The sequence below is a fragment of the Leucopleurus acutus genome, assembly GCF_964270905.1.
Source record: "Leucopleurus acutus genome assembly, chromosome: 2".
NCBI lineage: Eukaryota > Metazoa > Chordata > Mammalia > Artiodactyla > Delphinidae > Leucopleurus > Leucopleurus acutus.
The window spans coordinates 187,341,290-187,368,158 of NC_139143.1; the positions used below are offsets into that span (position 1 = coordinate 187,341,290).

Here is a 26,869-nt window from a genome sequence, read left to right on the forward strand (position 1 = left end):
TCACCCAAGAGGGAAGAGATCCCAGTCAGCCCTAGAGAGTCGTCCCTACCATACAGTTTGTTTCAGAGATCTAGCTCCATCCAGTGTTTTAAAGACGTGGGTTAGATGGCCAAGGAAGCTTCCAGCTCCCCTCTGGGCAGTCAGCCCCACGGTGGCAGCATGATCTTCCCGAGCCCCTTCGGGCTGGGGATGCTGCCAAGGGAGCCTAAGGGGCCCCTGAGAGGAGCGACCCACCCGTGCGTCCTCACAGGCTCCACACCTGCAGCGGCCTCCCGCAGGGGCCAGCCCCCCAGCCCCCCAGCCCCTGACGGGGAGCCCTGAGGAGGCCTAGACAGGAACCTGGGCCGGGCCGGGGGCACGGGGAGCCCTCCGAGCCCACACCACGAGCTGTGGCGAGGGATCCGCAAGTCGTTTTCATAAACTACAGCCCAAAGCCCTGGTGGGTCACATTGTACCTGTGTTCTGAGCTACAGCGAGCGCGTTCGTGTGAGTCACCTGCGCGATGCTTGGAGACCCCCTGGAACCCGGAGCAGCTGTGGTCACGGTGCCCAGCACACCTGCTCATCCTGGGAGCGCAGACTGAGTGACCTTTCCTTCCTCCGATGGCAACCTCATGGGGGGTGGCATAGGCTGTTTCCTGGGGGGCCTCGGGGGGGGCGGGTGCTCCCCTCGTGTTCTGCCGGCAGCTGCCTGTCCATCCTGTGGTCCCCTTTCTTCCCACCTCGTCCGCCCAGGTGAGCTAAGTGTCCTGCACCCCAGGCATCTGTGAGGTGTTCTAGACTTGGGCTGCTTCTCCTGGGTCGTAGTGAAGCGGTGGTGAGGAAACCTGTGTGGAAATCTGCCACCCAGAGCTGCTAGGATCAGCTGGGAGACGTGGCCCCCACTGGTAGGGGCCTGCGTGGCCAGTTTCCTTACCGCTTTCCCACACTGCTGCTCCTCGTTGGTACTCTCTTTACCCCCCAGCAAACTCTGGTGTCCTCCACCTCCCCTGCTGGCAGTCTTCTCACAGCTGGAGGAGTTTGAGGTCCCCTCACCTCCTCTCCTAGGAGCTAACCATGAAGGAACAGGCACAGGAATTGGGGGGCGGGACACCTCAGCCGGAACAGCTTGTGTGTAGAGAGCTGCTGACCCCTCGGCCTCCTCCCTGGAGTTCTTTTGTGCTAAAAGCTGCCATGAAGCAACTGCTGGCCGCGTGTGAGAGACGGGAGCACAGAGAAGCACAGGTTTGGTTTGCAGGCTTGTCTGGATTTTTCGGAGATCTTTGCCTTAGGTTAAATCCAAAATTCAAGTGAAAGACATGGCACGTTTCGCATCTGGGATGCTGTACTGTAACTGTGTTTTTGTGCTTTGAAGAGCAATCTTTGCTTCTGTTCCTTTTATTAAACAAATGTGATAGAATGACAAAATTAAATACCCCTTTTCCCTCCTTTCTTTGTAATGAGGAAGTCTATCCTTTATTTCAAAATTCAACTTGCAGAAATTGATTGTACTTGATAATTTGCTGTGCGTCCCTACAAAGCATAAAATAGAAGAAGCAGTGTTGCTACAGTAGCTGCTCTCGTTCTCTGGCAGTCATTACAGGTTTTCCAGTACAAACACGTTGTCTCCTGACTGTCCTTTCTGAGCTCAAAAATGGCTTTCCCTCCAGCCCCGTTATTCAGTTATCACCTCGGGAAATGCACAGATATAACTGATGATCCCTTTAAAACGTCCTGTAGCATGCCACCCTCTCCCATCCTTCATCTTTTGTCCCATTCCTGTCATTAAATGTTGCATTGCCAATGTATATTTTATAGGGTGACCCTGGCGGATGTCACTTTGATACTGTGCAGGGATAATAAGATTGCACAGACAGTGAAAGGCCGATAAATAGAAAAATGTTTACGAGACAGAGAATGGCGGTTTTAACAGTTTTGTGGCTTTCTTTTTCCCCTCTCTCTTCTCCCCCTTTGCTGGTAGAATTGTGGTTTTGTTACAGGAACTAGAAAACATTAAGAAGGGGTGATGTGGTGATAGACCCAATGGCGGTGAAATCCCACTTGCCCTGTTGCTGAACCCCAATAAAGTGAATTCAGGAAATAATGAAGTATTCAGCTTGTGGGAGAGAAAACCTATTTCAGTGAATGAATTCTTGAGGTTTGGGAGGCCCTACAGAGAAAACGAGACTCCTGGTGTTGACGTTATTATATTGAAAATGTTAACAGTCTGTATTTAAACAAACACCCCAGTAAAACCAAAAACAAAGGCCCCCCCCTGTGGGCGCTTCTGCGGGGATCCGTGTTAAGCAAAGGCTTGGTCACGTGCTGTGCCAGAGGCTGATGTGGGCCCCGCACGTGGCTGGGAGCCCTTCAGTTCAGGCTGGGCTTTAGACCAATTCGTGATGGTGTTGATCTGTGTCTTCAAATGAGCCATTTCCAGACCTGTTACTTACGTTTGGTTACTGTTGTTGTTTTTGGTGAAGTGGCAGAACCTTCTGCGGGGGCTCAGTTGGTGGTTTAATGGAGCCGCTTGGGGAGGAGGCAGCAAGAGTGGAGGCTCATGGGCTCCCCTGAGTGGCCCATGAGTCACAGTTGGAAGTCGCCGCTTTAATTACGTGCCTCTAGCTGGAAGTAGTTTGGAAGGATGCCTGTAGCATGTGCAGAAGTCTTTTCTTGAGGGACTCTACAGGATCTAAACTCTCAAGCTTCCTTGGGGAATGAAGAGTCACTACTTTGGGGTGAAGAGGTGTGTGAAGCCCTTTGCTCGGCACGGGTCTGTGACATTGTAGCCTAGAGCGAGAAGTGGACAGAGGGCTTCTGGAACAGGGGCCCCTGGACGGCCCAAGGCGTGGCGAGCTGGTCAGGAGGGTGCCCGTGGCAGTGGGCCCCCAGAGTCCGTCCAGTCTTGTCCCTGCTGTCTGTTCTCGGTATGGGAAGTAGGACATGTTTCTCTGGGCTTGGGCATAATTCTGACTGTGCACTCGTGCCTACCAAATGTGTGTCTGACCTTGGTCCCCCCAAGAGTTGCTTCAGGCGGGTGCGGTTCTGTAATTCATGGGGGGAAGGCCGGCTGCCTGTTGTGATCAGGGATGCACAGTGCTCCTCTGTGCTCTTCAGCCACCACTATCCAGGCTCCAGTTAGTGGGTTTAAGATACAATAGAAATGAACTCTGTAGATCAAAGTTAACCCAAATTTGAGCCTCTGACTTTAAAAAAAAATTGCCGTTTCCCCTTACTTCATAGCAGAGTGGTTAAGAACATAAGACTCTGGAGCCAGACCCCCAGGGCTGCCAGCTGAAGCTATGACCTCTTCTCCCTGTGGCTTGGTTGTTTCATTTGTAAAGCAGGGGTAATGAAGATGCGAGGGTACTTTGAAGATTAAATATGTTAAAGTAGGGAAAGTGCATACTTATAGTGCTTAGCTATTGTTGTTATAGATTTTATAGCCCAGTAAAAGGCGGTTTGTTGGTTTGTAAGTAAAGCTACTGGTGAGGAAGTGGTGGTATTGGATTCCTAAGCCCACCCTCCCGCCAGCCCTGACACCCACCTTTAGAGCAGCTGCTTCCAAGTGACCACGCACGCGCAAGGATTCAGTTTTCACTGGCCTGTGGGAAGTGAAAAATAAGAACAATGTAGTCATTTTGCATAACACTAAATATCAAATTAAGGAACCCTTATTTGGAGATTGTCTATCTTTTTCTGCTTTTTAGAGATAATGTCATTTCTTTTGTGAAATAATGGTGAGATGAGGCAGTTGTTTTCAGTGACCTTACTTGGCAAAATAAAAAGTTGGCAATCTTGTCCATTTCTCAAAAGTTTTACCCTTTTAGTGTTTGTTTCCAGTGAATTTTAGTGCTCAAGAAATACTCATTCTGTCAGATGTTTATTGAATACTCATTATATTCAAGATGATGCCCTAGACCTCTGGGGTGGGTCCCACCGATGAGGTGGACATAGACTTGGGGAGCTGGACAAGCTCATTCATGGTTGCAGTCCGAGGGAGAGCCTGTGTGTACAGCACGGAGGAGTGAGACGACGTTGCGACGGCCTCGTGGTTGGCGAGACGGGTGAAGGAGGGCTTCGAGGAGAAGACGACATCTGGGATGGCCGGAGCCCTGCGTGGTGAGGAGGGCTTGGACCGGACATCAAGGAGACAGAGTAGTGAGCGGTTCACGGGGCTGCGTCCCGCCAGCAGCAGGAAAGCACCGAGCAACAGGGACTGGCCGTCGTGATTGGCATAAGCCAGAGACCATGAGAGGTGGGAAATGCAGTCAAAAGGTCTTCTGGGGACAGAGGGAAAGGCCTGGAGGAAGCAGCGAAGCAGCTGGGCATTTGTTCTGTAGGCCTCGAGGAGCCTTCAGTGATTCAGAGAGGAAAGTTGACGAGGTCAGAGCTGTGCTTTGGGAGGGCTGACCTAGTCTCTGTGTGGGAGGGGACAAGCCAGCCCAGGACCGCAGGTCTGGACATCCGCGTGAAGGTGTGGGACCAGAGGTAGGATCTGCAGGTGGCTGAGGTCAGCAGCTAAAGAAGTGTAGAGCTTAGGAAATCTCTACAATTTTGAGTTGAAAAAACCCAGATCTATTCCCATTCCTTCACAATGTTCACATGTAGTGGTGGTAATTGTTTAAAAAAAAAAGAAAAAAGAAAAGAATTTTTTCTTTCCTTTACCCTGCACAATTGAGATTTTAAACAGGGGCAGCAGAGTGCCTGGTTCAGGAATATCTCTGAGTGTCTTCACGTGGCCTTGTCGTTTTAACCAGTTACACCCAGGAGGCCTTCCCGGACTTCCAAAGTCTTGCCTTTCCTCCCTTCCCTTCGTCTCTCCAGGAAAGGAGCCGGATGTGGGTAAAGAGGGTAAGGAGCGTCGGGAGCCTGCCCCGAAGCAGGATACCCCCTCGCGTGGGGCTTCCTCCCGCATGGGCTGCTAGGTCAGGAGGCTGTGGTTTGCTGCTGTGCGCCTTCAAGCATGTCATCGTCCTCGCAGATGCACTCCGAGACCGCAGAGGTGGTGTTTAACAATTAGCAGCAGAGCCAGCTGGCTGGGGGCTCCTTTAGCGATTAGGGGATTCGGTTGGTTAACAAAAGGAGGGGCCCAGGACAGCGTTGCTTTAATTACCAGAGTTGTTGCTGGAGGACAGCCAGTTGCCTGCTGGAAAAAGAGTTGTAAAGGTGGCTGCCCCTAAAGACAGTGCACGGTTCTACCCAGTGCCCGGCCGCTCACCTCAGATGCCCTAAACAGTTGTCAGATTCAGCCCTTGAATCCTCAGGGAGCGAAGGGAAAGAATGACTTGCGTGGGAGTCTGTGACAGGAAATTTAACTGACTTGCTTCACTACCCTTGAATTAGTAGTTTTTGCCAAGAAACAATGCAGCTGTAATTCCCAGGCAGAGGTGGCCATGGAAATCAGAGGGCCTGAGCTCGGCTCCGGTTAGAGCAGCTCTTCCCAGGAGACACGTCCCAGGCAGGCTTCCTAGCACCAGCTCCAGTGGCCACGGTGTCATTTCCTGGGGCCCTGGGTTGGGGAATGAAGCAGCTCGAAGCAACTCTGTGCCATGTTTCCTTCTCCCTCCTGCCCCACTGGGTTTGGGGCCTTGTTTCATAACTACTCATTGCTTCCTGGACCTTCTCCCTGGAAAAACACACTTTTTAAAAAAAAATTTTTTTTTTTAAAGCTTTAGATCTCTCCATAGTGGTGGGTTTCTTCACCCTGTTTACCTGGACCACCAAAGAAGGAGCCAGATGGCGACTGAAGGGCATTCTTCAAACACGTTTCAGCAGAGGAACACCAGTCTGATGCTACTTGGCCATCGGCCTGCTGACTTCAGGCGCTGCGTGCAGATCACTTAGCAGTGCTTTGCTCCACACACTCAAGTTAAAATACTCACTTAGCGTCTGAACAGTTAATAATATGTCTTAGAGAAATAAGATCATTTCTTCCGAGCGCTCACTTTCTAGCCCCTGCAGTGGGGTGTGTCAGCTGCGTGTGAAGGTCAGCTGCCACTTCGTGGGGCCTGTCCACCACGTTGTCTGCTGACTGTGGCAGGTGGCCTTGAAGTGCCTGTAAAATCGCTTCAGAAGAAACTGTGTTTCTGATGCCACCGTCACGAGCAGCTCCAGGCCTGCCGCTCCACCCCGTCTCTTCTGTCGTCTCCCCAGCCCTCCCCCACTTAGTGGGCAGTGTTTGGCTAGGAGAGGAGGGTGCCTGTTGAGACTTCGGTAAAGGAGAAGTCCCTTTCCCCTCACCAGCAGAAGGGGCACTTGTGGGCGCCCCCCACTGGGTACCTCCTGAGGCTGGTGTGGGGGCACTGAGTACAGTGCAGGGACCGGGTTCAATTACCCACCTGCCTCCCTGCGTGTTCCGGAAGCAGGAGACTGGTTTCCAGGGCCTTGCTTAATACAGCTTAACGGAAGACCAGTGGGCATCGTTGTTTTCTGCCAGTTCACAGAACCGTGTTGTCAGAATGGAAGAGAAAGGAACACTGTTGTGTACCCTGAATGGAGAGTGAGGTGTGCGTGTACAGGGTTATTTACAAAAGACTGAGGCCTCCCTTGGCTTGTAAAGAGAGGACCTGATCGTAGATGGCAACCCTGGACTCGGTGTGCGGGCGGGGATCCCTGGACCTCGTCTTCCACCACCTTGGAGGGTTGAGACTTCTGTGGATGGTTGTAGCAGTGATGATTACGTGACAGTTGCAGCAAATGGGACTCAGTCTTGGGTGGACCCTTAGGCTTCAGCAATGGGACGAAAATAATTGACTGCCTGTTCTGCCTCCGCACTAGCCTCCCAGAGGGCCCGTGTCTGGGGAGTTCGTGCTGGGCTGCGGGGAGAGAACCTGGGGCGTGGGGAGCTTTGCTCTGTGGTGGTCCTGGGGACAGACGTGCTCGCTGACAACGAACCTTTGATACTTGAAGTGCCTGCAGCGCCTTCCTCTTCAACAGTCTCTTCTATGCTTACATTTCCCCAAGGTCCCTTAGAGAGAAGACATGTAGCTCATCTTACTTCAGAAAAAGAAATTATCTTGTTTTTTTAATTGAAGTTTAGTTGATTTACAATGTTGTGCCCATCTCTGCTGTACAGCAAAGTGACCCAGTTACACACATGCAGACATTCTTTTTTTTAATATTCTTTTCCATTATGCTTCATCACAGGATAGTGAATATAGCCCCTGTGCTATACAGTAGGGCCTTGTTTATCCATTCTTTCTTTTAATATATATATTTTATTTATTTGTTAGTTTATTTATTTTTGGCTGCGTTGGGTCTTCGTTGCTGCACGCCGGCTTTTCTCTGAGAGATGACTTCAGCCCCTTCCTTTGCTTCTTTGCCCAGGCACTATAAACCAGTTTAGTTCCTTGAGCCTGTGCAGTTCTGCCCCGAGACGCGAGGCTTGTTGACTGTGAGGCCTTGTTGCGGGATGAGGTTCGAGCACTGGGTACAAAATGATCATTACAGGCCATTCGTGTCGACAGCGTTTATGCCTCTATGTGCGCTTGCAACGCAAGCAGGAGCTCATTTGCAAGGCTGCCTTTGTGGAGCTGCCTTTTGATCAGTGATTGCCTGTGTTAATGTTTCAGTAAGCTATTGATTTCTGCAGCAGCTTTTCTTCCCTGAATTTATGTGCAGTGGGTCTCCACAGCACACGCTATGCATGTTTGATTAAAGTTCAATTGACTTCATTCCTGGTGAGGCCTCGAGCTGCTTCACTCCCTATTTGTAGAACGAAAGCTTTCCCCCACATATTCTTTTGTTTGTGCTCATGACCTAGCCACCCATGCAGTCACCAATATACTGTTTCTAATCCTCCCAGATTTGCTCCATTCCAATGTTTAATCCCTTCCTAGACATTACAGTGGTTGAGAGGCAGCTGATAAAACCTGGTCTGGATTTTTTTCTTTTTCTTTTATAGTCAACTCATTGATGTATGGTGTGCATACCATATAGATCGTAAAAATGCACCCACTTGAAGTGCACAAGTTCAGTGAGTTTTGACAACTGTATACATCCATGTAACACCACCACCATCGATGTATAGAACCAGCCCCATCACCCCAAAAGATCTCCGTTGCCTACCCCTCATGCTCCAGACTCCAGGCAACCACTCATTTGCTTTTTGTGATTATAGATTTGTCTTTTCTAGAATGGAATCGTACAGTCTGTATGTTCCCTTTGGTGTTTGGCTGCTTTCATTCAACATGATGTCTTTGAGATTCATCCACTGGTTGTACCCATCAGTAGTTTGTTCCTTTTTACTGCCAGGTGGTATTCTTGTGAGTGGATGTACCATAATACGTTTATCCGTTTTCCTGCTGAGGGGCCGTTTGACTTGTTCCCAGTTTCTGGCTATGGAGAGTAAAGTTTTAATGAACACTTGTATAAAAGTCTTCGTGTGCACATATGTTTTTATTCCTTTGGGGGTAAACACCTAGGAGTCGAATCATTTGCTAGGTCGTATGGTACATATTTGGCTTTCTAAGAACTGCCACACGGTTTTACAAAGTGGTTCGACCCTTTTACATTTCACCAGCAGTGTATGAGATTCCTCGTCACTCCCCTGTCTTCCTGAATTTTGAAATTTATATTCTTTCATGTTAATTTTAACAGTCCTTCAGACTTGGTCATTTTGATCCTTGGAACTCAGATGGTGGAATCTGTTCCGGGCTCCTTGTTTAAAAGCTGTTTCTATTTTATTTTACTTTATTTTATTTTATATTTGGCTGCGTTGGGTCTTCGTTGCCGTGCGCGGGCTTTCTCTAGTTGTGGCGAGCGGAGGCTACTCTTCATTGCGGTGCGCGGGCTTCTCGTTGCGCTGGCTTTTCTTGTTGTAGAGCGCGGGCTTCAGTCGTTGTGGCACGCAGGCTCAGTAGTTGTGGCGCACGGGCTTAGTTGCTCTGCAGCATGTGGGATCTTCCCGGACCAGGGCTCAAACCCGTGTCCCATGTGTTGGCAGGCTGATTCTTAACCACTGAGCCACCAGGGAAGTCCCCATACCATCTTTTGATACTATTTGAAACTCTTTCAGAACATTCATGTGTGAGAAATAGAAAGGATCCCTCCTAACCATGTGAGTCAGTAGTGCACACGGACCAGGGCTCTGCAGAAACGTCAGGGCGGCTCTTGTTCACAGCCTTCAGGTCAGACCGAGGTGTGACAGAGACGCTGGTGGTCGTGCCTGCCCTCCAGGTTTCTCACCGATTTTTTTTTTTTTTTTTTGCGGTACGCGGGCCTCTCACTGTTGTGGCCTCTCCTGTTGTGGAGCACAGGCTCCAGATGTGCAGGCTCAGTGGCCATGGCTCACGGGCCTAGCTGCTCCGTGGCATGTGGGATCTTCCCAGACCGGGGCACGAACCCGTGTCCCCTGCATCGGCAGGGGAAGCCCGTCTCGCCCATTTTTGTTTCCTTCCACCATCCGAGGCCTCTGTCACCCTTGACCCCTAAAACAACCTCAGCTATAAGCGGAGGTGGGAGGAACAGGAACCACTTTGGATTTCCTCATTCTCTTTTCCAGCCCTGGGATTGGGCCATGATTTACTGCACCAGCTGCCCTTTTGAACTGATGAAGCACGCCACTCTGACACAGTGTTTGAAGGGTGACGCTGACCTGCCTTGGCTTCTGTTCTGTGTTTTCTCATAGGAAAACCAGAGCCAGGTCACTTTTATGTCAGCACAGGTCTCTTAATCCCCTAGTGGATTTATGAGTTTGAGCCCGCCAACAGCAAAAGATCAGTATAGATAAATGACTTTCCAAGTCAGGAAGGTAGGAAGTAAAGAAGCAGAAGCCGGGAGGTTTCTTAGATCGTGACCTGAGGGGCTCAGGATACTCCACTCACCATGGGGACCATCATATAGCCTGCATTTGTGGTCTAACATGTAATAGAGTAGAAATCCAAGGGCAGTTCCTACACTTTCCCTTCTTGTTCAGTCACCATCTCATGGAACCGAAAAGGGGGTGGGAAGCGTCCTTGATGGCTGGTTCCTGGCCTCCTTGGCCTGGGGTCGTGCTTCATCTCTTAAAACACTGGCAGTCCCTAGCGTTTCGTTCAGTGGTGCTTGGAAAGACTGAAGCACAGCCACAGCTCCAAGAGATACAGGCTGTAGCCTTGTGGGAGCTGGTCAGGAGTCCTTGAATCACAGACCCTTTAGGGGTCTGATGACAGCTGTGGTTCTGTGTCTTAGAAAATGCACAGAGATGGGACTTTCCGGGTGGCGCAGCGGTTAGGAATCCGCCTGCCAATGCAGGGGACACGGGTTCGAGCCCTGGTCCGGGCAGATCCCATGTGCCACCGAGCAGCTAAGCCCGTGCGCCACAACTCCTGAGCCTGCGCTCTAGAGCCCGCGAGCCACAGCTACTGAGCCCGCGAGCCACAACTACTGAAGTCCACGTGCCTAGAGCCCATGCTCTGCAACAAGAGAAGCCACCTCAATGAGAAGCCCGCGCACTGCAACAAAGAGTAGCCTCCGCTCGGCGCAACTAGAGAGAGCCCACGCACAGCAACCAAGACTCAATGCAGCCAAAAAGAAAAAAAAAAAAAAAGAAAGAAAATGCACAAAGAATCTAGCTCTCAGTAGCGAGTACTCAGCACACGTGCGTCACCTGCTTTGCGGAAGCCATGTCCCCACCTCAGATCTGCCCACTGCTCTCCCAGCTTACTTGCCGTTGGGTTCCCAGGCCGTTCCTTCTGGGGGTGTGTTCATGGGAACCTCATCTGACTGGGCACTCTGCCAGTCCCAGGGGTTCATTGTGTGGTACCTGTGCTGCTCTGTCTCTTTCAGTCTCCTTAACACTGGTCTTTGCAGCTAGACCCTCAGGTCACTGGAGGACAGACTCTTCACTTATCTTTTTTGGCCCCTCCATTCCCAAGGCAGAGAGCCTCCTGTGAGGCAGAGTGGGCTTTGGCCAAGAAGCTCCCACCTTCAGATGCAGGACGCACCACCACATACCCCCTGCCACCCCCCCTGCCAGGGACACGTCCCAAGATACCGTCTGTCAGGTTAACTGACTTTCTACAGTATTGATTTAATTAGGGAAGATCAGTGTGATCGAGCCTCTCTCACTGTTTTAACTGGGTTTTTTAAAAAATAAATTTATTTAATTTATTTATCTTTGGCTGCGTTGGGTCTTCACTGCTGCATGCAGACTTTCTCTAGTTGTGGTGAGCGGGGGCTACTCTTCATTGCAGTGCACGGGCTTCTCATTGCGGTGGCTTCTCTTGTTGGGAGCACGGACTCTAGGCGCGCAGGCTTCAGTAGTTGTGGTACTTAGGTTTCAGTAGTTGTGGCTCGCGGGCTCTAGAGCGCAGGCTCAGTAGTTGTGGCGCACAGGCTTAGTTGGTCTGCGGCACGTGGGATATTCCCGGACCAGGGCTGGAACCCGTGTCCCCTGCATTGGCAGGCAGATTCTTAACCACTGTACCACCAGGGAAGTCTGTTTTAACTGTTTTTTAAACATTCCAAGTAGAGGCACTTTATCTTGGGGTGTTTGTTTTAAGAAAACGGTCTTTTGTCAGCCAGGGTTAGTGGAACACACCATACGACCGTCCCCCACCCCCACCCGTGTGTGTACACATACGGTGTGCCCGATGAGCCCCTTGGGGCTGGGAGTGCCAAAAACGCTCTTGTTTTTTTTTTTTTCCAAGTTGTACTTGGACTCATGTCCACTTGCTGTGTTTTTTAGAAAGAGGTCTTGCCTCCCTTTCTTTTGGGCCGTGCATGAAATGAGGAGCTCCTTTGGCCTGAAACACTGACCTCGTGACATGTGGCCTTTCATCTCCACCCAGCGCCACAGTGTGCTGTGTCCACTCTTAATCTTTTTCGCCAGGCACCCAGTGCTGGCTTGTCCGGGGTGGGCATTCGGCTGTAGAGCAGTTTGCCTGGGTTTGGGGTCTGTTCTTCCTGACCTTCCTCCTGGCCCCAGTTCCTGCCACCTCAGTTGTTTGCTTTGGTTTCTGGAATGGTCTAACTGGCCGGGTATTTCCGTGTCACCCCTTTGTGGATTCACTGAAACGCTGTGGAGAGATCATCCTCTGTGTGTGCACCCGTACACACACACACACGCACCCGTACACACACACACACACACACACACACGCACCCGTACACACACACACACACACACACACACCCGTACACACACACACACACACACACACACACACACACACACACACACACCCCGCTTAACGCTCCGAGGGGCTGGCCCCAGTGGCCTGGCAGCTCTGCAGGTGTGTCTTGAGGGAGGGCAGGCCTCCGGACAGCTGTCGTAGAGCCAGCCTCTGCTCACAGCGCAAGAGGCAGTGCTGGGGCGAGGGTGCTTCCCTCACAGCCGTCCCTTCTTTCATGCAGGGAGAGCTGATCACCTTCTATTACTACTGGAAGAAAACCCCGGAAGCAGCCAGCTCCCGGGCGCACCGCAGGCACCGCAGGCAGGCCGTGTTCAGGAGGATTAAGACCCGCACTGCATCCACGCCCGTCAACACGCCCTCCAGACCCCCGTCCAGTGAATTCTGTAAGTGGGGGCTGTGCACACGCAGGCCCGTGTCCCAGCTGTGGGTGGGCCTGCTTTCCTGGGCATCCCTGGCACAGCTCGTGTGTGTGTGTGTGTGTGTGTGTGTGTGTGTGTGTGTGTGGGTGTGTGTGTGTGTGTGTGGGTGTGTGTGTGTGTGTGTGGTGGGGGGAGTACAAAGCCTGACCTGAGTGTCTCACTGACTCGGGGGATTTGGTAGGGAGAGTTTTGCAAACTATTCGTACATTTAGGTTTTCCTTAAACTCAACATCATCTTTTACAAAAATGTAAGTCTTGGCCTTGGCCTGAGGCGTTACTGGTGACCCAGAGGACGTTTCCCCGTAGCCGAGGGTGTACCGCACTTGTGTTGTGGCTGCCCTGCCGTCAGATGAATGTTTTCTTCTCCTTCCTGCTGCTTTATTGGGGTTCTCCTCTTGGTCCCCTGTGACTTGCAATCTGATATGACGGTGAAGCCCACACCTTCTTAACCTCTGAAAACTAGAGTAGTGCCTTGTGGTTCTGCCCTGGCCCAGGGCACTCAGCCTGAGGGTCGCTTATGTTGCTCATGCAAACAAGAAGTAATCCAGTAGGGCCGGAGGGGCTAGGGCTTGCTGGAGAGGGAATTCCTCAGGGTGTCAGGGAGGGCGTCGCAGGTGCACTTGGCCCTGTTCACGTCCACCAGCTGTGGGCATCGGTGCCAGCCACCCCGGGATTGAGGCGTGACAGCAGCTTCCCCGCGGAGTGGCAGGGCAGACCCTTGGGTACCACCCCTCATACACGAGTTCTTCGTTCAGCGTGGTCCTTTGTGGCCTGCTGGGCCACCCTGACTGTTGGCTCAGAGCCTGGGGCAGGCCAGAGGTGACAGGTGGTCCCAGTCTTGGCCCAGCTGACGGTGTCTCCCGCCACCCCCTTGCGTGCCCATCGTGCCCAGTGGACCTGAGTTCAGCCAGTGAGGATGACTTCGACAGTGAGGACAGCGAGCAGGAGCTGAAGGGCTACGCCTGCCGCCACTGCTTCAGCACCAGTAAGTGCGGCTTGGTGGGCAGGGCGCCCTGCGCTGGAACGGCCGGGCTCGGCCACTTCCGGCTCTGCACGTTTGGGGTGTCGAATTGGAGGCCTGTCTGGGCGGTCATTGACTTGACATTTGCATTGTCTTCAGGGTTACTTAGAAAGTTGAAGATCTTTGTTTTACTTGACTCTCCTGTTAGCGTTCAGGATGGAGTGCCGACCAGTGGGTAGGACAGGCTTGTTCAGGGTCGGGGCCTGTGTTCCCTGGGAGCCTGCTGCCAGCTCTTCCTGGGTCTCCTGAGATGAGGTGTGGGTGGTGGGCAGGCCTGAAGTCCTCTCCCTTCCAGGGGAGAGCAGGGCGACACTAGTACCTCTGTGGTCTGGGTGACAGGTGTTTGTCCAAGCTCAGCGCTACATGGTTCTCGTGACGCCGGGGTCAGCTGAGCCCACGGAAGGGCCTCCCTGCTCCGATGCCTGTCCCCGGGGCGCTGGTTGTCGAGGTTGGCACCCCCGCCCCTCTTCCCTTGCACAGCCTCCAAAGACTGGCACCACGGGGGCCGGGAGAACATCCTGCTCTGTACAGACTGCCGCATTCACTTCAAGAAATACGGCGAGCTCCCCCCCATTGAGAAGCCCGTGGACCCCCCACCATTTATGTTCAAACCTGTGAAAGAGGAAGACGATGGGCCCAGTGGGAAACATAGCATGAGGACACGACGGAGTCGTGGCTCGGTGAGTCCCCGTGGCCAGGCAGCCAGACTGCTTCTCCAGGTTCCTGCTGGGGGCTTGCGCCCATCAGGAGGAGGATGGTAGGTGTGTTTCATTTTGGGTAGAGAAGCAGACCCCCCGAAGGTGAAATGATTTGCCCAAAGGCATTAATTAGCTTTTTGCCTGTGGGGCTGGGAAGAGCTCTCTGTTCTCTCCCTCCCTTGCATCTTCCTTGGGGAGCTGGTAGACCAGTGTGACTTGCTGTACCCCTGTCTCTTCCGAGCCCCCATGGCTTTGCAGAAACCTGCTGAAGGCCTGGTGGTTTTAGGAGCTGAGCGCATTATTTGACAGCTCATCTCTTTGGGTCACTTCCATCCTGTCAGGTGAAATCAGCAAGTGTGTGTGTTTGGATCTGGTGGGAGGAGCGGGCAGTTAACATGGAGCAAACAGAAAGGGTGAGGTGACTTAAAACTGACTTTAGGTGTAACTGTCCCTCGGGGTAGCTCACGGAGTAGGGCTGCCCTCCCGACTTCTGCCCTCAGGCAGGCTCGCCTCATTCAGGACAGTCCCTGGAGACGAGCGCTTCTGGTGTAAGCTGAGAATCGCCCTCTTTTCCATGTAAACCCGCCCGTTCACCCCCTCCTTTCTTCACTCCATGGTGACCCCTGTGCAGCCAGGGACAGCCAGGGGTCCCCATGGTTGGCCAGGGTCTGGGATTTGCCGTGAGACTGTTGGTGGACCTGCTCTGGAGGCTCCTGCCTGGGACCGGGGCTCAGGTGGCCGGTGTGGGAACTGGGGCCCAGTCTCACCAGCCTCCGGTTGGGGTGGGTAGATGTCTACACTGCGCAGTGGTCGGAAGAAGCAGCCAGCCAGCCCTGATGGCCGCGCCTCGCCCATCAATGAAGACATCCGCTCCAGCGGCCGGAACTCCCCCAGCGCTGCCAGCACCTCCAGCAACGACAGTAAAGCAGAGACGGTGAAGAAGTCGGCCAAGGTGAGGCGCTGGGGCCCACCCTCCCCTTGAAACCCGGGCTGCTGGAGTCGGTGCTCAGCTTCCCCGTGTCCCTCAGTCATTCGTGGAGCCTCCTGGGCACCAGCAGTGCCTTGGCCTGGGGCCTGGAGAATGGGGGTCCACGCGGTTCCCAGCACGGACCTCTGGGGGCCACCTCTGCCTTGAGTTTCCCATCCCCAGACACTGGCCCCTTCCAGAGCTTTCTTGTTTTCGGGGATGGAGCGTGGCGTGCGGGGGGCCAGGCGTCAGCAAGCAGCTGTCACCCACACCCCCCGAGGCTGCCTCAGCCTGAGTCTCCCTGTGGGCTTTCCCGCCTCAGAAGGTGAAGGAGGAAGCCTCGTCCCCTCTCAAGAGCACCAAGCGCCAGCGGGAGAAGGTGGCCTCTGATACGGATGAGGCCGACAGGACCAGCTCCAAGAAGACAAAGACCCAGGTGAGATCTGTGGCTGAGCCGCGCTCATCGCTGCTAATGGAAGCTAATGTCCCTTGAGAAGCCCCAGCCCAGATCCTCCTGGGCAGAGGTCGTGTCCCGTCTCCCAGGGAGGGGCCTAGAGAGCGGCCCCCGAGACTGGCCGGGTCAGGGCAGGCCCCGTGGTCCCCGGAGCCACGCGTGCTGCCTCATCTTCCAAACCTCACTGTGCGGCAGGGCAGAGGGCGCCCCAGCTCTCCCTAGAGCGTCCGCCCTCCCCTCTCTGGCCCTAGGAGATCAGCCGGCCCAACTCGCCGTCCGAAGGCGAGGGAGAGAGCTCAGACAGCCGCAGCGTCAACGATGAGGGCAGCAGTGACCCCAAAGACATCGACCAGGACAATCGTAGCACGTCCCCCAGCATCCCCAGCCCCCAGGACAACGAAAGCGACTCCGACTCCTCGGCCCAGCAGCAGATGCTGCAGGCCCAGCCCCCGGCCCTACAGGCTCCCAGTGGGGCCGCTCCAGCTGCCTCGTCGGCCGCGGCGGGGACCGCCCAGCCGCCCACGCCAGGGCCCACGCCCGCCACCACCGCCCCGTCACAGGGCTCCCCGTCGACCTCCCAGCCCCCCACCCAGCCGCAGGCGCCCTCAGCTCCCGCTCCCCACGCCCACGTCCAGCAGGCACCTGCCCTGCACCCACAGCGGCTGCCCTCACCGCACCCCCCGCTGCAGCCGCTGACCGGGCCGGCCGGCGCCACCCCGGGCCCGCCCCACCCCCAGCCCCCCCTGCACGGTCAGGGCCCGCCCGGCCCTCACGGCCTCCAGGCCGGGCCGCTGCTGCAGCACCCAGGCCCCCCGCAGCCCTTCGGCCTCCCTCCGCAGGCCTCCCAGGCGGCGGCCCACCCTCACGCCTCCCTGCAGCCGCCCGCCTCTCAGTCGGCGTTGCAGCCCCCGCAGCCCCCTCGGGAGCAGCCCCTGCCACCTGCGCCCTTGGCCATGCCCCACATCAAGCCCCCGCCCACCACACCCATCCCCCAGCTGCCGGCGCCCCAGGCCCACAAGCACCCGCCTCACCTCTCGGGGCCCTCGCCCTTCTCCATGAATGCCAACCTCCCGCCCCCTCCGGCCCTGAAGCCCCTGAGCTCCCTGTCCACGCACCACCCGCCCTCGGCCCACCCCCCTCCCCTGCAGCTCATGCCCCAGAGCCAGCCTCTGCCCTCCTCCCCTGCCCAGCCCCCTGTGCTGACCCAGAGCCAGAGCCTGGCCCCTGCCTCCCACCCCGCTGCGGGCCTCCACCAGGTGCCCCCCCAGCCCCCGTTCGCCCAGCACCCCTTTGCCCCCACGGCCCCTCCTCCCATCACCCCTCCGACTTGCCCCTCCACCTCCACCCCCCCAGCGGGTCCTGGCCCCTCGGCCCAGCCGCCCTGCTCTGCCCCCGTCACTGCGGGAGGCAGCGTAGCTGGGGGGGCAGCCTGCCCGCTCCCCACCGTCCAGGTCAAGGAAGAGGCCCTGGACGAAGCTGAGGAGCCTGAGAGCCCCCCTCCCCCGCCTCGGAGCCCGTCCCCTGAGCCCACTGTGGTGGACACCCCCAGCCACGCCAGCCAATCCGCCAGGTATTGGTCCCCGGGAACCGGGCACGTCTGGGGCAGGGACAGCTGGGCACCTGGGGCCTCGGCAGGGACCCCAGCGAGACCCGGGCCTTTTTCAGGTTCTACAAACACCTGGACCGGGGTTACAACTCATGTGCGCGGACAGACCTGTATTTCATGCCTCTGGCGGGGTCCAAGCTGGCCAAGAAGAGGGAGGAGGCCATCGAGAAGGCCAAACGGGAGGCTGAGCAGAAGGCGCGAGAGGAGCGGGAGCGGGAGAAGGAGAAAGAGAAGGAGCGCGAGCGGGAGCGCGAGCGGGAGCGCGAGGCGGAGCGGGCGGCCGTGAGTCGGGCGGGCGGCCTGCTCTGCTCGGGGGGGCTCCCGAGGGCTGGTCCCCACGCTCGCCTCGGGGGTGGGCCGCCACCGCCTGGCGTCCTCTCGGCAGCCACCCGCATTACCTCTGTGTCCCAGATATGCGGACCCATCCGGGCCCCGGGTGCCCCGCCACTGCAGGGCCCGGACCTCGGCTGGGCCGGGTCCGGGTCTGGGTCTGGGGCACGGGGGGACCCAGTTGGCTGGGCCGGCGGCCGGACACGCCCAGCCCTCACAGCCTCTTTTCCTTTAGCAGAAGGCGTCCAGCTCTGCGCATGAAGGCCGCCTCGGCGACCCCCAGCTCGGTGGTCCCGGCCACATGCGGCCCTCCTTCGAGCCCCCGCCCACCACCATCGCGGCCGTTCCTCCGTATATCGGGCCCGACACACCGGCCCTCCGGACTCTGAGCGAGTACGCCCGGCCCCACGTCATGTCGCCCACCAACCGTAACCACCCCTTCTACGTGCCCCTCAACCCCACCGACCCGCTGCTGGCCTACCACATGCCCGGCCTCTACAACGTCGACCCCACCATCCGCGAGCGGGAGCTCCGGGAGCGCGAGATCCGGGAGCGTGAGATCCGGGAGCGCGAGCTGCGGGAGCGGATGAAGCCGGGCTTCGAGGTGAAGCCCCCAGAGCTGGACCCCCTGCACCCGGCCGCCAACCCCATGGAGCACTTCGCCCGGCACGGCGCCCTCACCATCCCCCCCGCCGCCGGCCCCCACCCTTTCGCGTCTTTCCACCCTGGCCTGAACCCCTTGGAGAGGGAGAGACTGGCCCTGGCGGGCCCCCAGCTGCGGCCCGAAATGAGCTACCCGGACAGACTGGCGGCCGAGCGCATTCACGCCGAGCGCATGGCCTCACTGACCAGCGACCCCCTGGCGCGGCTGCAGATGTTCAACGTGACCCCGCACCACCACCAGCACTCCCACATCCACTCGCACCTCCACCTCCACCAGCAGGACCCTCTCCACCAAGGTGGGGACTCCAGGGGGCCAAGGGCAGAGGACGTTGCCGGGGGGCGCGGCTGAGAGGTCTGCGGAGAGCGGGGCTTAGTGAGCCCCCGTCCAGCAGCGCCTGCTCTGCTGGCCGCCTCTGGGTCCTGTGGGTGAAGGGCCCGGGAGGCAGCCCTGGGGAGGATGCCAGTCCAGCTGAGCTGGGAGGAGGGATGCTGGCTGGGGCAGGGCTGGAACAGCCCTGGGGTTCCTGTGGACCTGAAGGCCACAGGAGGGCCTTGGGCAGTCGGCCAGGCGGGCTGTGCTGATCCAGGGTCCTGGACAAAGCGAGGTTGGGGAGGCTCTGCCTGTGGGTGCGCTGAGGGGGAGGGGGAGGGAGAGGAAGAGGAAAGGAAAGCCGTGGCCAGCTCTTCACTTTGCGGCTCTCCAGAGCTCCGCTGTAGGGGCGGGGAGGCCACGGAGGGTGACAGCTACTTTGGGTCGGGGTTGCTGGTGGCCCTGATGACCAGAAGCCAGCCGTGGAGAGGAGCAGGTCCCTGGGAGTTGCTGCCAACGAGGGCAAATGGCGAGAGGCCCCCCAGAGCCCTGCACCGCCTGCATGTGCACTTCTGCCCCTTTTCCTAGGTTCAGCAGGCCCAGTTCACCCGCTGGTTGACCCCCTGACTGCTGGCCCGCACCTGGCTCGCTTTCCCTATCCCCCTGGCACCCTCCCCAGCCCTCTGCTTGGACAGCCCCCCCATGAGCACGAGATGCTTCGCCATCCAGTTTTTGGTAAGAGCGCACCTGGGGAAGGGGTGGGATGGGGTCCAGGGCAGAGCTGGGGTGGTGGTCTGCCGCGACGTCCCCGTTCGTTCATGTATTCAGCCCATACCTCCTGAGTGTTGGGAGGCTACTTGGGAACAAGGCAGGCAGACCCCTGTTCCCAGGGAGCTGGGGGTCAGGGGTATAAACGTGTATCAGGAGCCGGGACGATGGTGGGCAGGGAAGAGATAGCGGAGTGCCGAATTCAAAGGAGGGCTGAGGGCAGGCCTCTGTGAGGACCAGTCAGTAGGCTGAGGAGGACAGGGCCCAGGGGGCAAGGGGTCCGGGAGCCGCACTTCTCTCTTGCAGGCGGGCGGGGGCTCTGCTCCGGTGCTCCCTGCCGGTGAGGTGGCTTCTTGCCCGTCCCCTTGGGAAGCTCCCTCCTGATCCGAGCTCCTTGCCGGCCTCATCCTGGCCTTCCTGTCTCAGAGGCTGTTCTGTGTTTGGCAGGCACCCCCTACCCCCGAGACCTGCCTGGGGCCATCCCACCCCCCATGTCGGCGGCCCACCAGCTGCAGGCCATGCACGCCCAGTCGGCGGAGCTGCAGAGACTGGCCATGGAGCAGCAGTGGCTGCACGGACACCCGCACATGCATGGTGGCCACCTCCCGAGTCAGGAAGATTATTACAGGTGAGGAGGGGCTGGGAGGGAGGCCAGGCTCCCACCTCCCCGACCTGTGGGTCCCCCACCCCCTCCTGCCCCTCCTGGCTGCACCCACACTCTTGCCCCGCCCCCCCTCCCTCCCCTCCCCCCCCCCCCCCCCCCCCGTCGACCAGTGCCGGACTCCTCCCCCTCCCCCTCGGCTCACCCCCACCCCTCTGCCTCTTGGGCCTCCTGTGGAGCTGTCTTGAGGAGGGGAGACAGGGCGGGGGTCAGCAGTGTGGAGGCTGCCCCGGGCATCTGGGCCCTCCAGCTGCAGGCCTACCCAGGCTTGACGCTGATTACTTCTTCCTTTTTTTTTTTTTTTTTCCGCCCCCTCTTTCCAGTCGACTGAAGAAGGAAGGTGACAAGCAGTTATAAGTTATTTATTTGTTAACGCTGGCTGTGGAAACCCCAATTCTTGGGGGAGAAACAGGACTTTTTACATACAATAGGAGCTGCAAAAGCAAAAAGAATATCTTCTAAAGATTTCTTTATATATTTAAAAACCCCACAACTAAAAACGTATCAGCATACTAGTGTTCGTCTGTAGAGAGGATTCCTCGAGACTGGCTTGGGTCTCCCTGCATGACAGTCCCCCAGAGACTTAGTGAGGCCTGGACTGGACTGAACATTCAGAAAACTCCCCTGCAATCTTGGGGTTTGGCTTTAGTTTTCTTTTCCTTCCTTGATTTCTTCAGTAGGTGCTAGAACCAGTTCACACCCTTCACTGTGCGTGCAGACACACTCAGTTGCGTGTGTTCCAAAACCCACAAGGTTTGCAGATAGGCAGCGTATGAGTTTGGAATCCAAGAGCTGTAATTTTTAAAAAATCTTTTATTTTAATACATTGTAGGAAATCTTCATAATTTGAGGAAGTTCTGCGCATGGCTTTTTACGTCTGTAAATAAATAATTTTAGAACAGCCTTTTTTTTCTTCCATAAACTACTATTCTGATCTATTTTTTCCAGCCATGTCACTAATTGTGAATTCCTACCAGCTGTTGACAGAATACAGAGTTGATTTTTTAATAAAAAGTTATATATAATTATCCCTTTAATTAAAGGGAACAGATGGGCGTTACTAGTTACAAACGGGCAAAAGCTTGGGACTAGGTTTGGGCGCAGCAGGGAGCAGCCAGGGGTTTGCAGGGACAGTGTTACAAACCGTTTCTTTGTTGTGCTGCTTTGGTTTTCACTTCTGTCTGTTCCCAGCCTGTGCTTTGCCAGCGGTGCAGATATCTGTTAGCTTGAACCTCTCATCTTGCACCAGGAGCGCGGGAGTTAAATGTCCCCCATGCTGTCTCTGAGGGATCGAAAGCACATGTTTCTGTGTGTCAGATTGTAGATTTCCTTATAGATTTCTCTGCACACGCATTTGATTGTTCTGAATGAACTGCCTTTTTTAATATTAACTTGGACAATTTCATAAACAAACATTCTAGAAAATCCAAGAAAACGATTCCCTGCGAGTCACTCAGCACATATGCTTGCCAAAGGGATCTGTTAGAAATCTGCTTTGTCGTGCATGTCGATCTTCTTGTGGTGAGGCCAGGCCATCCTTGTCACGGCCCGAGGCTGCTTTGGAGTGAGGGAGATCCCGGAGTTGGTCCGGCTGCGAGTGGCGGCCTGTGTGTTACCCCAGGAACAGGGACCCACGTCGGACAGGGAGACACTTGGCGTCCCACTCTTCCTCCCGGAAGCAGGACGGGGGTCACAGCCGTGGACGTGGAGTGAGAGGCAGCTCCACCTGGGGGCAGGTGGCCCAGAGAGCCCCCCTCGGCTTTCTGAGTTGCCCGCGTGCTGCACTTTCTCCAGAGCAGAGGGTGGGGAAGTTGGAAGGACATTCTGCACCTGTTGATCACGCTTTCTGCCAGGACGTGACCTTTTCTGTTCCTCTTCTCTCAGCCTCTCGGGGGCTCTTTCTGCCGTGGTGCGCGGAGTTCCCGCCTGGGGGTCAGTGGAAGTGGAGCGCGTCCAGGACCGGAGCCACAGAGGGGGCGGGTCGACAGGCTGGCGCTTTGACCCAGAAACCAGCAGGCGATAGCTCAGATTCAGGTTCCAGATTCACACTTGCCTCAAGGGCATTTCCAGTGTCCACTAAAGCCACGTTCGGTTTCCGTTGGGACAGATAGAGGATGGTTTTGTCTGTTGAAAATGTTCGTAGGTTTTTTCTTCCGTTTTCTCTCATTCCATTTCTGCCTTAACTTTAGCTCCTTGAGGGGAGGCAAGCTCAGATGAACACTTTGTCATCGCTTGAGTGGCTGCGTTGGCCAGGGGCGTTTGTGTCCCCGGGGCTAGTGACGTGCCATCAGGGCGGCTCCGCTCTGTGGCCTCTACGCCTCTGAGCCGGGCCCCTTCCTGCTGGACTCGGGCGCTCCTGCTGCCCCGGCTCCTGCACGGAAGCCCCCGCCTGCTTTTCTCCCTTTGGGTGGAACGCGACGCCTCCCGCCCAGTTATCCTCCTCTCTCTCCTCTCTCTCTCTCTCTCTCTGTCTCTCTCTCTCTCTCTCTCTGTCTCTCTCTCTCTCTCTCTCTCTCTCTCTCTCTCTCTCTCTCTCTCGTCCATTTCCAAAGAAGAGAGAGAGTTGAAGTACTTGGAAGTCTGTACTTGAAAACTGTCTGAAGGCGTTTTCTCCTTAGGTTTTGGTTTTCTCCCCACGTCCCCAGGTGAAGCACTGAGATTCTTCCATTTAAAAACCCACAACCCGAAATCCTCACCTGGTCAACTGCAGCGTGTGTCGGAAGCCCCAGACCTTCACGGTGTCTTTGAAGCCCGACCCCTTGGTCTCCTTTTGGGTTTCCTCCCTTTGTTTGGAGTTGTTTTGCTTTTCCGTGTTTTATGTGTATCTTGTTCACTGTCGTCGGGTTGAGCTTCACTTCGCTGCTGCAGCAGCAGAGCGGAGTGTACATTCTGATTTGCTACGTTTATATATATCTTGAAGCTAAATGTATATATGAGTAGGTTGCCATGAGATAACACAGTGTAAACAGAGTAGACACCCAGAAATTGTGACTTCTGTGTTCTCTCCATTTGAGTATTTTGTAATTTTTTTGAAATATTTGTGGACATAAATAAAAACAAGCTACACTACAGCGGCTGCGTGTTCTCCGGTGGACTGCGTCTCATCCCTGCGGTGGGCGGGGGAGGCGTATTGGCCGTTGTTCTGACCTGGGTCTCCCCGGGTGCGGAGGGGCAGGGGGATGGTTTGGTTCTCTGCGTTGCCAGCACACTGCTTACCCTCCAAAATAACTTCCAGAGAGCCCCGTCTGCACCGTCTGGGGGGAAGGGCCTCTCTGGCGGGTACACCGCCCTCGCGGGGAGGCTTCAGCCTGCTGACTCGGGACAGTCAGGACGTGCAGTGGCTCCCCAGGCAGTGGGCATTCAGTGCCCATCCGTGGGCATTGATGAATGGGCATTCATCAACCGGGGTGATGGCGTTGGGACCAGAACGCCCCCTCCTCACTCCTCCCCGTGCCGTTCGACCCGCACCTCTAATTTGTGGACATCCTCCAAAGGCACGTGGGCCTGTGGCTCCTTCTCTGCTGAGGAGAGGTCTGAGCCACCAGCCAGGACAGTGGCCTCCTGCCCCTGGCCGCGCCTCCTGCCTGTCCCCTCTCTGCCTCTCGCCGAGGCCTGCCGGTACCCCCAGCCCGCCTTCAGCAGCTGAGGTGCCCTCCAGGTTGAGGATGCGTCCAAGCCCCATGGGGGAATCTTACCCAGTGACAGCGCACCGGGTCACCTGCAGGGTGTGCGTGTGGCCACGAGGGGGCAGCAGTCACCAGGTTGGGTTCGCGGCATTTCCTGAAGCTTCAAGACTGCCGTTGGAAATTGATATGCGCGCCTCTGTATCTGGGGTCTGGCCGTGATGATGGAGCGTGAGCAGCCCCGAGTGCTCATTGTTAGTAAACGGCCTCTAACCAGCCAGGGTCCGTCCGCCTTGTGGTGAAGGCCTGGGGGACGGCACGTGTCGGGCACCACCTAATTTAGGGCATGAGAAAGCTTTGCCAACCGGAAGGGTGCAGGTGGCCTACCCATCAGTGGCCCTAGAGACACTGCCGTGCCCTCCAACAGCAGGAGCCCTGCTGGGCAGTTTGGGTAGTTGGGGGAACAAAGTGAGGGCCCTGCAGGCGCCATGGGAGGCACATGTGACTGTCGTCATGGGTCACAGATGAGAAGGTGGGATGGGGCAGTGGGGTGAGTGGGTGGAATCCAGGTGCCACCTCTGCTGGTCTCTTTTTTTCTTTTTTTTAATTTTTATTGGAATATAGTTGCTTCACAATGTTGTGTTAGTTTCTGCTGTACAGCAAAGTGAATCTGCTGTGCATATACACATCTCCCCTCCTAGTTGGATTTCCTTCCCATTTAGGTCACCACAGAGCACTGAATAGAGTTCCCTGAGCTGTACAGTAGGTCCTTGTTAGTTATCTGTGTTATACATGGTATCAGTAGTGTATAGGGCTGTCTCTCATGTAGACTGTGCCCTTTGTGAAGCTGAAGTTTTCAGTAGGTAGGTGGGCGGACCCTCGGCCTGGGCACGGTGGCTCAGCCCCTCTGGTTCCCTGCAGCGTGGACGCAGAAAGCGGCACTTGGCGGGGCTGGGCTTACGGCTGCCACGTGGGTCCTTGCCCGTGGTAAGTTCAGGTGAACGGGGCACGTCACTTAGGCAGCACCTGCGTAAGTCAAGGCCACTTACCTGCAGGGTGAGGATACACAGCAGAGAGATCAGCAATGACCTTCCGAGAAGACATCAGATTCCAGGGCTGCGTGCACAGCTGTGCAATCGTGGACACAAAACAGCTGCTGAGGGAGGGCCAGGGTCGCGTGCTTCTGCCTGGACACACGGGGACCCTGCATCCAAGCCGCGAACACTTTGCCAACCTCAGGCGAGACCCAGGGAGGTGGGAGGGCACCAACACAGACCCCCGATACCACCCTCAGCCTCTCCCGGCTAACCCGGTCGGTGCAGGCGTGTTCCTGAACTCAGAGCTATGGAACCAAAACAGGACCGGTTAGCCAGACACCTGGGGTCAAGCGAAGGGGCCCCAAGACCAGTGCGTGGGTCTGTCCTGCACTGGAGCTCCGAGCAGGTCCTTCCCAGGGGCCTGTGGGGACACTGAGGGATGGGGGCCCTCGGCCTCCCTGTCCCCTCCCAGGGAGGGTCAGCCAGATGAGCCTGCAGGGTAGGCAGCCGCTGCATGTGGCTGTCCAGCTGGGCTCGTTGCGTCTACAGGCTCGAGTGGGCCGTCACTGGAGTCCTGGCGCTCGGGGTTGGGCCTGGTGGGGCTACAGTTACCGTTGTTGTGGACGGAGCAGGCTGGCCTTTCCCCTGGGACTCGCCTGCCCTCACTGGGTTCTCTGTCCTGCGTTGTGGGCCCTCGGGGGGCTCAGTATCCAAGGGGTCCTTTCCCCGGGTCCTCGCAGGGCTCTCAGCTGCTTCAGCGAGATTCCCCGCTGTGTGTAATTGTTTCTTCTTGGTCTCTTGGGGCCCCCAGGCTGAAGAAGCTGCCCCTGCATCGCCCCGACCCAGCTCTGTGCTTCCATGGGCACCCTGCTGCACCCCTACCCGGGCACCTCTTTCCTGGACCACGTTCCAGCGTAGGGGGATGCGTGTGCTCCTTTCATGTTTGCTGGATGAATGAACAGGCCCCGCAGAGGAAGTTGCCTTGGTGTACTGTCCAAGTATGCTGCTGAGTTACAGGCGCGGACGAGCAGCTAGAAGTGCCTTTAGCCCCATCGGGGATCTGGCCCCTCTGCTGTGGCTCCTGGAGTGACCCCTCCCTTCCCTTCAATTTTCTTAGTCCCGCACCCCACCCCACCCCCAGTCCCCAGCTATGCTCGCTCCAGGATCTCACAGCCCCTCTGGCTCCAGTCCTGGGCAAAGAGTTTTGGGTGAGGAGGGGACAGCCGCTTTACGACCGTGACCTCCGGTGAACCCCTCGGGTGTGGACAGCCAGTGCCGCGAATGAGATTAAAAATAGCACTTTAGGGCACGTCCCTGGTGGTGCAGTGGTTAAGAATCCGCCTGCCAATGCAGGGGACACATGGCCGCGGAGCAACTAAGCCCGCGCATCACAACTACTGAGCCCGCGTGCTGCAAGTGCTGAAGCCTGCGCACCTAGAGCCCCGTGCTCCGCAACGAAAAGTAGCCCCCGCTCGACACAACTAGAGAAAAGCCCGCGCGCAGCAACGAAGACCAGGAAAAAAAAAAAATCACTTTAATAAAGGCACTTCTTAGTAGCCCCTTTTGGCCCAGGGAGAATCCCTGAGGCCGGCAGACTGCCTTAGGGCCAGTTTCTTCTGTCTACCTGACCACTGCTTGTCACTCGCAGGTCCTCTCCACTCCCCTTATTCGTTGAACGGGCTCTGCTGCAGGTCCTGCCCCAGAGCAGATGTGGAACTCGGTCCTCACTGACATACCCAGTCTTGACCACCAGGTGGCAGTGTCTCCAAAGCCCAGGCGCCATCCCTCTATGTCCACCAGCCCGCCCGCCCCCCCCCACTCCCCCACCACCCGCGACATCTGCAGCTCAGGCTGCAGGGGACAGTCAGGGTTCCCCCAACCCCCGAGCCCACCCCTCGGCTGAGACGATCAGGGGAGAGGCGTGTGGGTACCACGAGTATTTTGCAAAATAACTGATGTTTCCTGGAGGCAGGGAGCCCCGGGGGGGCGGGGGGCGGAGATGAAGGCGGGGTGTTCTGGGCAAAGGGCAACTGGAACAGGTCATGGCTGGAGCAGGGGGGAGCGGTGGCCGAGAAGGGGGCTGGGGGCTGCAGGTGGGGTGGGGTGGGCACAGCCCAGGCGTGGATGTTACAGTGAGGGACCCACGCTCTCGCCCCGTGCTAGCTTGTACACAGCAGGCCCTCGGTAAATCTTCGATGGGACCCACGCCGCACCC

At 56.6% G+C, this 26,869-nt stretch overlaps 1 protein-coding gene across 1 annotated transcript in view; it reads left to right on the forward strand.

Moving 5' to 3' along the window:
• RERE (arginine-glutamic acid dipeptide repeats) overlaps positions 1–22,081 on the forward strand; it is a 426,659-nt gene extending 404,578 nt beyond the window's left edge. The window contains exons 13-23 of the mRNA XM_082865410.1: positions 12,318–12,480; positions 13,409–13,501; positions 14,018–14,217; positions 15,026–15,187; positions 15,525–15,638; positions 15,908–17,226; positions 17,322–17,544; positions 17,831–18,551; positions 19,154–19,300; positions 19,781–19,961; positions 20,318–22,081. Coding sequence (XP_082721536.1) covers positions 12,318–12,480; positions 13,409–13,501; positions 14,018–14,217; positions 15,026–15,187; positions 15,525–15,638; positions 15,908–17,226; positions 17,322–17,544; positions 17,831–18,551; positions 19,154–19,300; positions 19,781–19,961; positions 20,318–20,351 — 3,357 coding nt within the window. The 3' untranslated portion in view covers positions 20,352–22,081. The remainder of the gene's footprint in view (positions 1–12,317; positions 12,481–13,408; positions 13,502–14,017; positions 14,218–15,025; positions 15,188–15,524; positions 15,639–15,907; positions 17,227–17,321; positions 17,545–17,830; positions 18,552–19,153; positions 19,301–19,780; positions 19,962–20,317) is intronic.
• The last annotated feature ends 4,788 nt before the right edge of the window (positions 22,082–26,869 follow it).